Below are 14,988 nucleotides of genomic sequence, written 5' to 3' on the forward strand. Positions count from 1 at the left end.
TGGGTTTTCGGCTTATACCGTGGATTATTGCTGAAGGAGGCATGCTTAATGCCCCCACACCTCATTCATGGCTGCCTGAATGGAGTTTCCTTCTTTACGTGAAGGAAAAATAGACCAAGATCTAGAGGGTTTAACCAGATTATCAATGTGCCTCTTAGCTGCACTTGAATCCCATAATAGCATGCTATCCAGTATGCCCATAATTGAGAGTGCCGTGCTTCTGTTTTAGAAAAGGATTTTGATGCACATTCCAACTCTTGATGATATAGTCATCAAAGGACTCGATGAAATTTATTTTTAATGCCAAAAGTGTGCCGAATAGTTCCTGCCTTAGTCAGCCTCTCCAGTGTGACAGATATTCTAGACATTCTATCATCCACATGAATATGCATAACCGGTGCTTTTTTCTTTTTTAAAAAAATGTTTTGGGGTACTCTCATTTTGACTCAAGAGAATCACCATTTTATAGTTCAAATCGGGGACAATAAATACAGTAAATGGATAAAAGTACAAAGATTCACAAAATGTTTAGGGGTATGCCTACCCCCAGGAAAAAGCACTGTGAATAATGTTCCACTATTCCTGATAACATGGAATATCTGAATTTGCCATAAGCCTTTCCCCCACCCACAGAAAAAAAATGTTTATTTTCTCTGCCATTTTCCCTCTGCCATTAGTCCCTCTGGGGCTTCCTCCCATTTTTTGTATGTGTAGGAAGGAATGGATAGTGCTATTCTCTTCTTGAAGGTCATAGAAGTGCTCCTGTACTTCAGTAGCCAGTACAATAGGTGAGGGAGACAACCAGTCCTTAAACCAGGATAGCTAACCTGTCGCTCTGTGGGTATTCCTGGACTAGAACTCCCATCGTCCCTGACCATTGCCCATTCTGGGGCTGCTAGGAATTTAAATCCAACACTATCTGAAGAGCCACAGGTTATATCCATGAAGGATACAATAATGAAAAATCCAAGAAAGTCCAAAGCTTTGATTAGGAAGTATACAGAAAGCCTTCACCAAAGAAACGTGGATGTAGGCTCATCAGTTAAATTAACTACATGCATAATTTTAAGGGGGGGGGACCTGAAGACTTTGTGGGATGCCTAGACTGTGTCTGCTGGAAGAACTATTATGGTTGGGGCAATTGTTTAATCATGCAGATGGATGCATGATTCCTCTTACATTGACAAAACTGTGACATCTGAAGTTAGCCTGAACAAGAGAATAAAATCATGTAAATAAGGGTAATTTAGCCATGAGCAATATTTTAAACAAGACAGAGTGCTTTCTCCTCACAGGATAAGGTGGAAGTGAAATTTTAACATCTTCTCCTTTCTAGCCCCTTCTTTCCTTCTGATCTTTCACTGTCTCAAGATAAACCACGGTCTCTGCATCTTGTCATCATTTTTGCTTCGTCAATAGGTAATCTGCACTTTTGGATACAACCCAGGTCCAGAAGTGAGATGAAAAGTTGGAATAACTTTGAAAAAAATTATTTTTAGTTGAACTTGGCAATCTGATGAGTTCTCTCAGGCTGGAGTTGAGTCTCCTTACTTTCGGTGTCTATCTTCTTTTTCTGCCTTTTGCAGGGAACTGGCTCTCTCGGTGCTTCTGTAGCGACTCCCAAGGATGCTCAAAAGGTTTCGCTTCTCTTCTTTTCTCTTGGCTTGCTGTCTGCTGACTTGTTTGTTTTCTGATGTCTTTTCCTTTCCTGACTTTACAAATTTTTGTTTCCATAAATTTATCTCTTTCTTTGTTATGCACAGTTTTTTAATGTTTGTGGCTAACATTTTAAAGCTCCCGTTGCTCAGTCTCTGCGCCTGCCAACCTAGCAGTTCGAAAGCACTTCAAAGTGCAAGTAGATAAATAGGTACCGCTCCGGCGGGAAGGTAAATGGCGTTTCTGTGCGCTGCTCTGGTTCGTCAGAAGCGGCTTAGTCATGCTGGCCACATGACCTGGAAGCTGTACGCTGGCTCCCTCGGCCAATAAAGCGAGATGAGCGCCGCAACCCCAGAGTCGGTCACTACTGGACCTAATGGTCAGGGATCCCTTTACCTTTTAACATTTTAAAGCTTTGCTGTGCTGTACAGCCAGACCTTATTTTATTTATGTGATACATTTATTGGATGGTAGCCACCAAGAGCAGGTTATCCTGCATTAACTTGACATCTAAAGGGATGGCTGTCTGTAGCTAATCTGAATGGAAGAACGTAGTGTTGAATTCTACCTGTTGTCTAAATGAATTCCTTGTTGGCACATGTAAGAAGGTATCCAGCTGAATTTCAAAGTATTCTAACATTTCTGTTGCATACAACCTCTCCCTCCCTTTCTGAATTTGGCACTTCAGGTGGCTTTTATTGAGAAAACAATAAATAATGGGAGGACATGGAATGTGACCACGCAGTAGGTCCTTAAAAGTGCACTGCACAATTTCCCAATCTCCAGCTATGCCATAAATTCACTGTTACCATATGCAATTCCTTTCCCAGTGCAGGAAGATGGTAATACCGGATTTACCATACTGCTGTTCTATCTGCACAAGCATTCCAGTTTGCCCCCCCTGAAATTTTTGGAGATGTGGTGGGAGAAGATGCCCCATTGCACAAATGGAAGTCCTTGTGCTGGGCTTCCGCTGACAAGGCTAGTTAGATGAATCCCACCCAGAGATTCTTATGTTTTACATTCAAGAATACAGTTTTCTTCTTTAAGTGCAATCCTAATGGATTTTGTAATATATATATATATATATATATATATATATATATATATATATATATATGGAAAATGAAGTTAACTAACTGGAAACTTAGCTGAGCTTTTCTTGTTTGGTAGGAATACAAAGTCTCCAGTTTTGAGCAGAGGCTGATCAGTGAGATTGAGTTTCGGCTGGAGAGATCTCCTGTAGAAGAGTCTGATGATGAGGTCGAACATGGAGAAGAAGACCCGGAGAACAGTGTGGCACCATATTTTGAGATGAAGCTGAAGCATTACAAAATATTTGAAGGAATGCCAGTCACCTTTACCTGCAGAGTGGCTGGAAACCCAAACCCAAAGGTAAGAGAAAAGAAACTTAATTGGAGGTACACACAAAGTGTCAGTGGGCTTTCGGTTTAAACATAGAATCATAGAGTTTGATGGGACCCTGATGATCTAGTCCAACCCCCTGCAGTGCAAGGAATTGTCATGTAATTCTACTTAATATTGATCCAGAGCAGAACTCCATTGTATGGTTAGCAGAGTAAAAACTTAAACACGTTGCAGGATTCCCAAAAAAGACCAGAGGCAAATAATATTTCATCCAGAAGAGCTTTACTGCTACTGAAGGCAAATGAACATAATGGTCACAAGTCCAATACATTCAGGATTGGCACTGTCCATAAGAAATCCAGTGGCAGCAGACTTAACTTAAACTTCTAAGTCTAAAACCTTAACACTAAGCATACCATGTACAAAACACCACAACAGAAGGAAGAGAGGTAGAAAAAGAGAAAGTGAAACTCCTACTTGCTTTACATTTATAGTTAGCATTACCTTGACAAAAACAGATAAGAGAACCAGTTTAAGCCAGCTGTACTCAATTTCTCTGAAGGAATAATGCAAACACCACGAACCCTCTGCTTGTTTCTTTCACACAGAGAAGCTTCCAGAACCCTCTTGAATTAAGTAGAATAGGAAAGATCAGAACAATACTTTCTGTACTAAGAAATGCAAACTGACAGGAATATGCACCTGTCCCTTACAGAAATTGAACCTGCAACCTTGGCATTACCAGCACCATGCTCTGTACAATTTCTCTTTTGGTTAAATGTGCTCAGCAGTTCACACCAATGGAGCCTATGGTCGCCAAATTTCACCCTGTGGCAGCTTTCAGCTCCCAGTACAGTGGCCATGTAACACCAGAGCTCAGGTTGTATGTGCCTTTCAAGGCTCTTCTCACAACTCAGTGGAACTGGAAGGTGTGACCGCTTACCATCCGATAGTTCAAGAAGTGCATCCTTGTGGTAAACAAGGCTGTTGGGGGATCCTATCATGTGGAACTTTGTGGAGCGAAAAACCCATACAAGGCATCATAGCATTCTTCGATCATGTGGAATGAGATGTGCTTGCTGAGTACCTAATTAGGCCTATGAATTTGGAGTTTTCTTTCCTGCGGGCTCTTGTTGTCATCCACTTGGTGTCAATAGCAGTGGTCACCTATGCCTAGAATTACGAACCCTGGCAGAAACATAGTGGCCAAGAACTCCCCAGAACCACTACCATGGTTTTCGGAAGTCTCGTCTCTCTTCCCATGACAATATATGTTCTGAAACTGGGGCCAATTATTCACCCTGAGTCATTCCAAATGACAGAGCCAAGAATCGTTTGTATCAGAGGAATGCTTTCTTTCTACTCTTCGCATATTTGTTGAGAATGGTTTGCCATGGAGATAGGGAATCTTTTGCACAAAGTCTTGATGTACTCTTGGCTGGCAAAGCCAAACCCATAAAAAGCCTCTCTAAAAGGGCAAGAAGTAGAAGTCACAAATTGGATCACCACTGGGGGGTTGTTGTCAGATCAGAGGCTTTGCAGTATTATATATCTGATGAAGATATCAGCTTGTATAATTAAACTGACTTAATGACATCACCAGGCTTATTTTATCTTCCCGATTCCCTGTAACTGCTTAGCCTGTACCCTTTGTCTGAGGTTACTCTGCAACATAATATTTTAGCACAGTTGATCAATGAACAAGATCCGTACGTAGTTCTTGTCAGGTCTTGCTCTAAGATTCAGTTCTGGATAACATGTGAATAACCAGTTCTGATGTAAGATTTCTTCCACAAGCATGCATTCAGGAAGTCATTTCAGGAAATGATCTTATGTTTTCCAAATAATACATGTTGGGTACTGAAGGGGCCTGCAATGGTTTATGGCCAACTCCCTTTTCAGGAACTTAAAAACCAGTTGTGAAAAGAACTCTTCTGAAATTGTGGGAGTTCTTTTTGACCTAATATACATTTCTACTACTATTATAACTATTACATTTATTATCCAGCCACTAGAGGTGATTGTTACAGGAGGCAAAAACTTTTAATCATTATTATATTTTTAGTTATAAAAAAGATATAATTCTGCACAATTTTGAAAGTATGCCCAGTTTTTTTATTTTTGAGCAGTCAGAATTTTATAGTGAGCTACAAAACCTTTTGGAGCAGTTGTAACTCTTTCTATCAACAGTTTTATTGTTCACATTCTCAAAAACTGAAAATTGAGATCTTGAAAATCTTGCATTTCAAAATTTGATTTGTGGTTCTGAAATTTAAAATTCACTGTAAAAATAGACAAAGGCAACATACCAGTATATATGATAATGGTAAATTTCATGGGGGGGAAAGACTATGGCTTTGGGGCAGAATTGATATCCTGCATTAATTGTTGCATAGCAGGATTTAAAAAAAAAAATAATAAGGAAAAAAGCCATATTTTGCTACTTTATAGTTGTGTTAATCTAGGACACCAGGTATTTACTGTATCGCTACTTCCTGGCAAGCCTTCTGATTCTGTAATGAAAGAAGTGTGTTATGTTATAAAACAATTACTGGCTCTTACAAGATCAACAGATGTCAGGTAACATTACGAAATCTGAAGTGTACAAGTTCAAACTTATTTTTGAAGCTTTGCTTTTGCTAAGTCCTATAGGTTTATAAATGATAACATGCCTTTTTATGTGAAACAGAAAAGTGATGTCAGTGTAGGAGAACACATTAACAAGCCCTTGTTGGCAGCATAGGCATTTTGCAGTCCTGCACACACATGCAGTAGGAAGAGATACAGCTGACTGCTGAGTGAAATTGACGCACGGTACTTCTCAGTGCCAGAGAACCTTACATGGAAGTATGAACTCCCAGGAGCTGGATGGACAGTGATAGACATTCCCTTAATTTTTTTTGCATAATGATCAAGCATCAGGGAAGGTTATGATCTTGACAGAATTGGCTGTTGCAATCTATACAGTAATAGCTTTGGGTCATCTCTCCTTTTTGTGCTTTTGGGAATGTAATAATATAGCAAATGTTCCTTCCAAGTGATTGAGGTCTCCAGGTGTCTTGAGAGTGAAGATGCTCTCTTAATCCACCTCCTTGCCATGCTTCCTCAAAAAAAAAAAAAAAACTTTTAACCAGCAGCTTTCAGGCAAGTTGCCCTGAGATTAAAGATCTTCCTAGGAGTTCCTTGCACAAATCTCTTCTTCATTCATGAATATTGGAAATGGGTAGTCAAGTTTGCCGGCGCCCTTGTAAGCTTACTCATTCAAAGAGGTAACTAATGCTAAGAGGGATGGCTTAGTTTGTCAGGTCTGCTTGTACAACTGGGGGCCACATATATTTGATGCTGTGGGAAATCCTGCTGCACCTCCCACTACCGATGATTAACATGTGTACTGCTGCTGTATCTGCCTGCAGCCTAAGTGTAACATCATGTCCTTCGATGTGGAGTTCTTGAAGAAATCAGTTCTATCCCTACATGAGTATTTATACAAGGCTTGGGATTGGTCCTGAAGTCAAACAAATGTAACTCTGTATACAGCGGCTAAGAGTTGGGAGGGGGAGATTGTTTGGGGGCCCTTTTCCACCCTTGGTAAATGAAAGCGACCATTTCTGTCTTACTGATAACATTTCAAAGTAATTATAAGCAGCACATGTATTCTGCACTGATAAACTAATGCACGGATGTTAGTCTCAGTGCAAACAAATCCTGGGTGGCAATATCTAGTGAGGAAACCATTAGAGGGAAGGGCAGGAAGGAATGTTCACTGATGAAGATCAAGTCTAAATGTGTATCACCCTTTTTTGGGCAAACTTTTAGTTTTGCTGTGCTGGACAGAAGCTTGGCCTGCCCAGCTGAACAGTTTGCGAGCTGCAAAAAAATATCTGTAGGAAAGTAGCTCTCATTTGCCTTCTGGTTATCACAGCATTAGAAGAGTCCTGTTAGTGTGACCTGTGTGTGTTTGTGTTGTACACTCATTTGGGAGGAGAGGGTCATGGCAGTATGTCCTGCTCCAACCCACATACGTTTGTTGATTGTCAGAACTGACCCAGCACACACACAAAATGTGCACACAGCCAGGAACCTGCTATAATCAGGATCTCTGATTGCACAGGGGAGATTATATGTGTGTTGTTCATTCCAACAGTGTGTTGAATGCAATATAGGAGGGCCTGTCACCAAGATTTGTCTCCCTCACCCACCGCCATCCTGTATTCAGTGTAAAAACATGGGTCAAATGTACAAGGCTTTGCATTTTTCCATGTGTTGAATTCAAGAAGCTTAAACCACTCATAATGTCTGATAGATAGGGATGCCTAGATAAAAATGTAAACCAACAAACCTCAGGCATTTCATTTTATAGATGGAGTGACACGCCACATAAGCAGATATGGCAGGAATTCCGGTGTGGAGGAAAGTCACTGTTTACAACCTGCCCCTTTTTAAAAAAGGAAGGATGAGGTTAAAGTGACTTGAACAAAGTTGCCTGAGATGACATCAGTGCAGTGCTTTTTAAGCCCAGTTTTGGCACTGCTGATTCTTGTCCCTCACTTCAGTCACCTGAGAAAGGTAAGGCAAGCATGGGTGTCTGACCAAGTTCAGACTTGTAGCTGTATCCAAGGTAAGGGAATAGGAGCAGGCTGTTAGTTTGTGCCTGCACCTGCCCACCCTCTTTGCCCAGTTTTGGCATTGGTGGCAGCCCTCAACTTCTTGCAACCACAAGAGAGGCCCACTAGCCTCCTCACACACAACAGTGCAAATCTCCAGATGCCGCAGATTGGTGCACCAGCCACTGTTAGACATATGGAGAGCAAGAAACAAAAAGAGAAGGAAAGGCAGGGATTTGTTCCATATTCTTATTGTGCCTTTTGAGCCGGTGAGGCTAGTTCTGATTCCTGTATCTGCCTCCTTCATCTCTTACGTTTTGTTTTCTGACACAGATCTATTGGTTCAAAGATGGGAAGCAAATATCTAAAAGGAGCGAGCACTACAGGATGCAAAGAGAACCTGATGGGACCTGCTCTCTCCACACTGCCGCTTCCGCCCTGGATGATGATGGGAATTACACTATCATGGCTGCCAACCCTCAGGTAAACCAAGTCTTGACTTAGGAGTAAGCATACTCCTGGGCACAGATCTCGAAAGCATTCACAACCTGGCTCTCAGTTACCTTAATTGATGGGTCATGTCATTTGGGATCAGATGATACTTAAAGCATCCATGTTCATCTGACAACAATAGGGCGGGACCAGTAGCTGTTGCCAAGTTGCGAACACGTTTCCTCCAGGGGATTATTAAAAAGAAGGAAGTTTTTCTGTCGTGACCTGATTCTGAGCAACTGCCATCTAGGTGGTGTTCTTGTGCAACGTTAATGCACCCCATGTTGAGGATGATTAAGGTCTGAACAGTCATGCATACTTTACCCCTGATACTTTGTGATGGCCACCTGCCAGGGCTCCATGTCACCTGAGGGAAGGGGGTTTCTGGCTGACACAGGTGTTTCCCCCAGTTCAGCCCACCTTGACTAGTTCTACAAAGTTGAATTACAAATTCCCCCTGAAACCTCTTAATGGTAGTACAGGTTATTGGCTTCTGAACATGTGGTTGTTAAAACCAGAGACCATACAGGTTTATGAAACAATTAAATAATTTACTAAGAGTTTACTAAGATGGAAAAAGTATGGAGTTTTAAGAAAAACTATACAGTGCAAAAGTTACCGAAAACCAGTATATTCCCTTTTGAGCAAAATAAAGTAGATTAAAATGCCATCCACTTCCCTTGAACTTAATCAGTCCCTCAGCTCACCAGACTCACTGATGAAGCCTACTCTTGAGTAGCAGTCCTTTCTTCTTTGTCCTTCTTGTCACCTTTCTTCCCTTGGCTTGTAAAGCTTTTTGTTATCACAATGAGATTGACTTTAATCTAAATGTTTCTAGCCTGGCTACCTGCATAGATGGATTCCCCTTGCCAATCACAGGCTCCACACAACTGGCTATAGGAAGTCGTGGAGTCCCTCAGCCGAGAGATATGCCAAACTCCTTTTCTGTAATGAAATTCCCTCTTCCCAGTTGAGCCCCAGGGGCAGTGTGGAGCTTCACAAGTTAGCCCATGAGTACCCAAATGACAAGATATGCATTCTCATATAACAGTCCAGGGCAACAAAGGAGCTACGGAGGTAATTATATGTTACGAGAAAACTGGGGCACCTGCCAATAGTGGCAACACCATAATAAAACTTGTCCTGATGTCCTCTTGGGTGTTTCCATATACCCCATGAGGCTAGCCAGTGGTGTAGAGTGGCAAAATAACAAAGACAATGGGTAAGCTTTACTGCCTGTTGCAGAAAGAGAAGGGGTCAGCTTAACAGAGGGCAGCAGGATAAGCCGTGCTCTTTTAGTAAAAGTTAGAACACAAGTGCCTTGTGTGATTGCCAAGGGAAATAATACACTTCTTAACCCGTGTTGCCCCTTGGGAACTTTGGGTCAACAAATGCCACTCTGTTTAGGTAAAAGATTTCAGAAGCAAGGTCGAAAACCTGCCTGTCAACTAATGTGACCGCCAGAAGGAAAGTAGGCCCTTAACTGTTGGCACAGTAGTCTCACTGGGAGGTTGTTTCATGACAACGTGAGACCAAAGAAGTGGTGTTACTTGCATCTCCAGTAGGCTAGAGAGCAGGGGTAGCCAATGCAGTGACCTCCATGTGTTGTTGTACTCCTGCTCCCACCAGCCCCAGCCAGCATGACTAGTAGTGAGGCAGGCCCACGTGTTACTGTTGCTGCTTTGTTTTAAATGCATTTGTTGTTCTTTTGTTTTTAGCTGCTTCTAATGATTTTGTGTGCAAATAGTGGTTCAGAAGGTGATTAATAAATAAAGCATACTAATAATAGGAATTGTGATCCTGCAATGTCTAGAGGGGCACTGCATTGACCATCCCTGAGGTAGAGGAGGTTTTTATGGTACATTTATTACCACCTTGAGTGTTTTAAAGCAGGGGTGGGAAACATGGGGCTCTCTCGGGTATTGTTGAACTACAGTTCCTATTACCCCTGATTGTTGGCCATGCTGGCTGGGGTTGATGGGAGTTGGGATTCTAGAAAGACCTACAGGGTCACAAGGTCCTCATCTGTCAGGCTTCAGATGTTCTTCCTCCCCGCCCCCTTGGCAGTAGATAAGCAGAACAAAGGAAAAGGAGTCTTCTTACCAGTTAGAAACTTTAATAATCACAGTGAGAGAACAAAGAACACCTCTCCTAGAAATGGCGGCGCTCCCAATTAAATGCACTCCCCTCTCCATCCCTATTAAGCTACGTTACTCCTATGTCTTGTGATCTGGGCTTGGAGCCACTATGTTTTCTGTTCTGCCACTTTCTGAGTTCTCTGGGACTTTTGGGAAGAGGGGTGGCTACTATCCAGAAACTATGAATCTGTTAACTCTTTCTTTTCTAGTGTTTCTTTTGCTAGCTGTTCCCCATCCAGTATTTCCCAGCTTCTGCCTTCTGAACTATGCCCCTCTGCAAACCACTGTTCCAAATCTACACTGTCCTCCTGCTCCAGGGAAGAATCGGGATCTGGAGGAGGGGGTGGCTCCCACCATTCTTCCTCAGCACGGTCCCTGACATCATCCCTGGTTTAAAGCAACAAGAGCCTGGCCCTGTATATAATTACTATTTGTAAGGCCATCCAACTGAGTGTGGGTTGTTCTCAGGCAAGGAATGGCAGCTGAAGTGTGCTTACTGGCACATCCTTTTCCAGACACCTACTTTGTTCCCTCCCTCTTCTAGATTGCAATCTTAAGAGTCAAAAGAATAAAATATATTTGGTGTAGCACCAAAGATCTTTCCAAACCCAAATTGCAAGTAGGATTACATTTAGAAATAATGAGCTCTATCACTAAAGCACAGCTTATCCTCTTTGAGAGTGTTGTAGCCTGTTATGAATGTTGCTAGGCTACTTAACCATAATGGTTCCATTGCTGAAAGGCTTGAGAGCCACCACTGTCCCCACCCCCTCATTTGTGTAAATTACATAGGACTTGGTTTGGTATCACAAATATTAAAAAACCATGAAACATAAATGTTGAGTCTACATAAAATCACTGCTGTGAACATATATAACATTTCCTATTATGCATGTAGACACTACAGTAGTAATTTCCAAGCTCTGTTAGGGCACACTGCATTGCTGATAGAAATTGTGCCAGTTCAGACATAAGACTAAGCTATGTTGTAGCATTGCATCCCCCTCTCTTTCTCTGGTGCAGCCACGAGGAGGATATTGGAAGCTTCCACTTTTAAACTAAGAAGTGTTCTTGGTTATGTCTTAACTTGGGGAAAATTTGATTAGGTTAAGCTCTGATTAATTTAATCAATTCAGGATGAAACCATGGTTCATGATTCTGACTCGTTTACTAGCCAAAGTTTAAACTAACTAGAGTTTATATAAGTTCTGACATAACAAGAAGCATCATTTAGTTTAAAAGCAGAAGTGAAGATTTGAGAGGACAGGATAGCTTGTGAGCCTAAGGCTCTCTCATATAACACCACCAAACCATAGTTTTGTGATATATCCCCAAAGGCCCATGGATAAAATAAAAACCCCTGTAAGATCCAAATATCTGTCCACAAATGAAGCAGACTGCTGCATCTCTCTCCAATCCAGTGTTGTGACCTTGCCTGCTTCCCATCTGCCTCTGCTGTGAGTGGGTGGTTTTGCCACATCTCTGCATAGGGACTTGGAGGAACATTCAAACATAGCAGTTTTTGCATCTGCACTACTGTAGCTTTGCCTCCACCTAATCAGGAGGCATTGGGACGCGAGTAGTGCTGTGGTCTAAACCACAGAGCCTAGGGCTCGCCGATCGGAAGGTCAGCGGTTCGAATCCCTGCAACGGGGTGAGCTCCCGTTGCTCAGTCCCAGTTCCTGCCAACCTAGCAGTTCAAAAGCATGTCAAAGTGCAAGTAGATAAATAGGTACCGCTCCAGCGGGAAGGTAAACAGTGTTTCTGTGCACTGCTCTGGTTTCGCCAGAAGCAGCTTAGTCATGCTGGCCACATGACCCGGAAAAAACTGTCTGCGGGCAAACGCCAGCTCCTTTGGCCTGTAAAGCAAGAATTTTTAAAAAATTTTATTTGCCCTAATAATCTATCCAGAGATCTTGGCTTACAGTCCCGTGAGCATTCAAGGTATGCATGGCTCTATTATGTGTGCCCAAGTGTGCTTGTCTTCTCCTCCCCTCCCCCCTTTCCTAAACAGCAGTCATCCTCCTTTGCGTGTGAAATTACTTCTCAAGATCTGCAGAGTTGTTGATAAAATGGGTTAGGGATACAGTGGCGGTGCATGTTTTGAGATGCATCATTTTGTGCTTGTGGATGGGCCTGCTTTTGTGGATCATGGCCACTCTGTCAACTGTGCTGAATTCTTACCTGTTATTATCTGAGCGTTCAGAACAATCTCTGGGGTGCTCAAGATATATGGGGGTAGCATTATTCTGTGAAGGTCACCAGGCATCTTTTGATTATTTAAGTACTAGTCATTACCATAAGCAACAACTGAAGCAGTGCTTTCCTTTAAAAAAAGTTAAATTAAAAATGTTCTGCTTATATTCCTCTTTGGCTGAAGGACAAAGGGGTGCTTGATTTATGTATTTATTTTGGAAAATGATCAGCGAACTCTCTGGATGTGAATCTGGAAGTTTATTTATTATGCAATGAAGACAAGCATTTGCTTGGTTCATCTAGTCATTTTATATTCTCTCGTCACGGTATAATTTCCAAATAAACACAATTATGTCTCCTGGCCTTAGCATAGTTCCAGTATGCTTTTAACAGTGCATTAGAGACTAAGGGCAGCAGTGGATCGGCGCATGAGCTTTTCACACCAGAAGATGTAGATTCCAACTGCGTTGCGTCATCACCCAATGGAAATACACCATGCTTTGTAATCCTAAACAATAATGGAAGTATGCCTGTAGGCCTCAAAGCTAGCACAGATGCGCTTAATGCATCCATATAAGAGGGTGTTTGAGTGAAGATTTAAGTAGGTCGGTAATGAGCTGACCAGCTTAATCTTTTCAAAAGTAGTTGTGAAAAGGTATCTTTGAATAGTGCAACCTAGCCTTCCCCAATCTTGCCCCCTTCAAATGATGATGATGGATTTCCACTCCCATGACCCCAGGCAGCATAGCCAGTGGCCAGGTATGATGGCAGTTGTAGTCCATCATCTGTCAGAAGGCACCACACTACACGTGACTTAAAAACAGCCCACATTTTAATTTCTCTTCCTTTAGCTCCTTCTGCAACAACATGATGTAGCATGGAAACACCCTATGAAGAATTAAGTGAGACAGTGTGCTCCCTGAGCAGCAGTTGCATTTTATCAGGACAAGGGATGCTTTGCGATCTTACGGGGTTTGAGTGTGGATTGCACCCTGGGTGAAGATAGTAAATTTAAAAGAAGCAAGTGTACTCGTCTCTTGATAGTTAAGACTAATTTATAGAGATGACCGAAGGAGAGATATAAAGATGTTTCTGTGGACTGTAAAAACTTCACTTAAGAACTCATTTCCAGGCCACGGGCAGTAATTTGGTTATTTAGATTGTCCAGGATAATGAGAACATGGGCTTCAACTTTTAGTTTGCTCTCACTGATCATTGCTTGGGTTCCAGTAGTCCACTGACTTAACTGTTTGTGGGCTTGCTAAGTCGCCAACATGAACAAGATTCGAATGGACATAATTTGAGCTTGCTTAAATTCTGTTCATGCTTGTTGCCTTTTGTTACTCATACGAATGCAGTCTCGAGCATGAAGAAGCTATTGTGCCGAAAGTTGTTTTACAAGTTGTGTAGAGTGCTGTCTGTGGGTTGAAATGAGCCTTTAGTATCAAAAAACGCTTATTTGAGTAGGCCTTGTTTAAAAGGCAACGAAGGAAGTCACTGAGGTGAAACTGGAAGTGATGCTGCCGGTAAGGAAGAGGAAACACAAGTTGCTTTTTAAGTGGCTAGTGTGCATGTAAAATCCCCTGGGTAACAGCTGTTTTTGGACTACAAGTCTCATCATCCCTGACCACTGGTCCTGCTGGATAGGGATGATGGGAGTTGCAGTCCAAAAACAGCTGGAGACCCAAGTTTGGGAAACCCTGCACTAGGGGTTATGTGATTTTAATGCCAACTACCAAAGTTGCACTGTTAAGAAATACTGTTCAGTGTAGTATTTTTTAAGTTGGAAGCCGCCCAGAGTGGCTGAGACAACCCACTCAGATGGGTGGGATATAAAAAAAATATTAGTATTAGTATTATTATCTGGTGTAGTGTTACTTGGGGAAGGACATTAAAACAGAAAGGTCTTTAAGGCCTTTCTAAAAACCATTCTGAAGGAAATCAGCCCTGAGTGCTCACTGGAAGGACAGATCCTGAAGCTGAGACTCCAATACTTTGGCCACCTCATGAGAAGAGAAGACTCTCTGGAAAAGACCCTGATGTTAGGAAAGATGGAGGGCACAAGGAGAAGGGGACGACAGAGGATGAGATGGTTTGACAGTGTTCGCGAAGCTACCAGCATGAGTTTAACCAAACTGCGGGAGGCAATGGAAGACAGAAGTGCCTGGCGTGCTCTGGTCCATGGGGTCACGAAGAGTCGGACACGACTAAACGACTAAACAACAACAACAACAAAAGCCTGAAGTGTCAACTGCCCACTGCAGGTCTACTGGGAAGGAATTTCAAAGATATGCAGGCACCACAGAGAAAGTACTCTCTCTTATGGTCACCCATTTCACAGAACAGGCTTCTACTTTTGCCTCACAACTTACAGGAGAAAATGGTGGACTTGAGTGGGTAGCAGAGAATAATGCTCTCTCTGTTGCAGAGTTTTTAGACAGACATCAACTGCAGGCAAGGACCTGATAATCCTAAATACAATCCAGAAGATAATTATGTGTGCTTAAGTCCCACTGGATTTTAGCCAGATTCAA

The 14,988-nt window shown here is 42.2% G+C and overlaps 1 protein-coding gene across 5 annotated transcripts in view; it reads left to right on the forward strand.

The window, feature by feature from the left end:
• PALLD (palladin, cytoskeletal associated protein) overlaps positions 1-14,988 on the forward strand; it is a 212,872-nt gene that overhangs the window by 182,060 nt on the left and 15,824 nt on the right. For 4 of the 5 annotated variants that reach the window (XM_028744022.2, XM_028744024.2, XM_077934154.1 and 1 more), the window contains 3 exons: positions 1,587-1,637; positions 2,830-3,051; positions 7,962-8,111. In XM_028744022.2, the coding sequence (XP_028599855.2) occupies positions 1,587-1,637; positions 2,830-3,051; positions 7,962-8,111 (423 nt within the window). The remainder of the gene's footprint in view (positions 1-1,586; positions 1,638-2,829; positions 3,052-7,961; positions 8,112-14,988) is intronic. The other variant, XM_028744023.2, reaches the window with a different exon arrangement.

Source organism: Podarcis muralis, chromosome 9 (genome assembly GCF_964188315.1).
Source record: "Podarcis muralis chromosome 9, rPodMur119.hap1.1, whole genome shotgun sequence".
NCBI lineage: Eukaryota > Metazoa > Chordata > Lepidosauria > Squamata > Lacertidae > Podarcis > Podarcis muralis.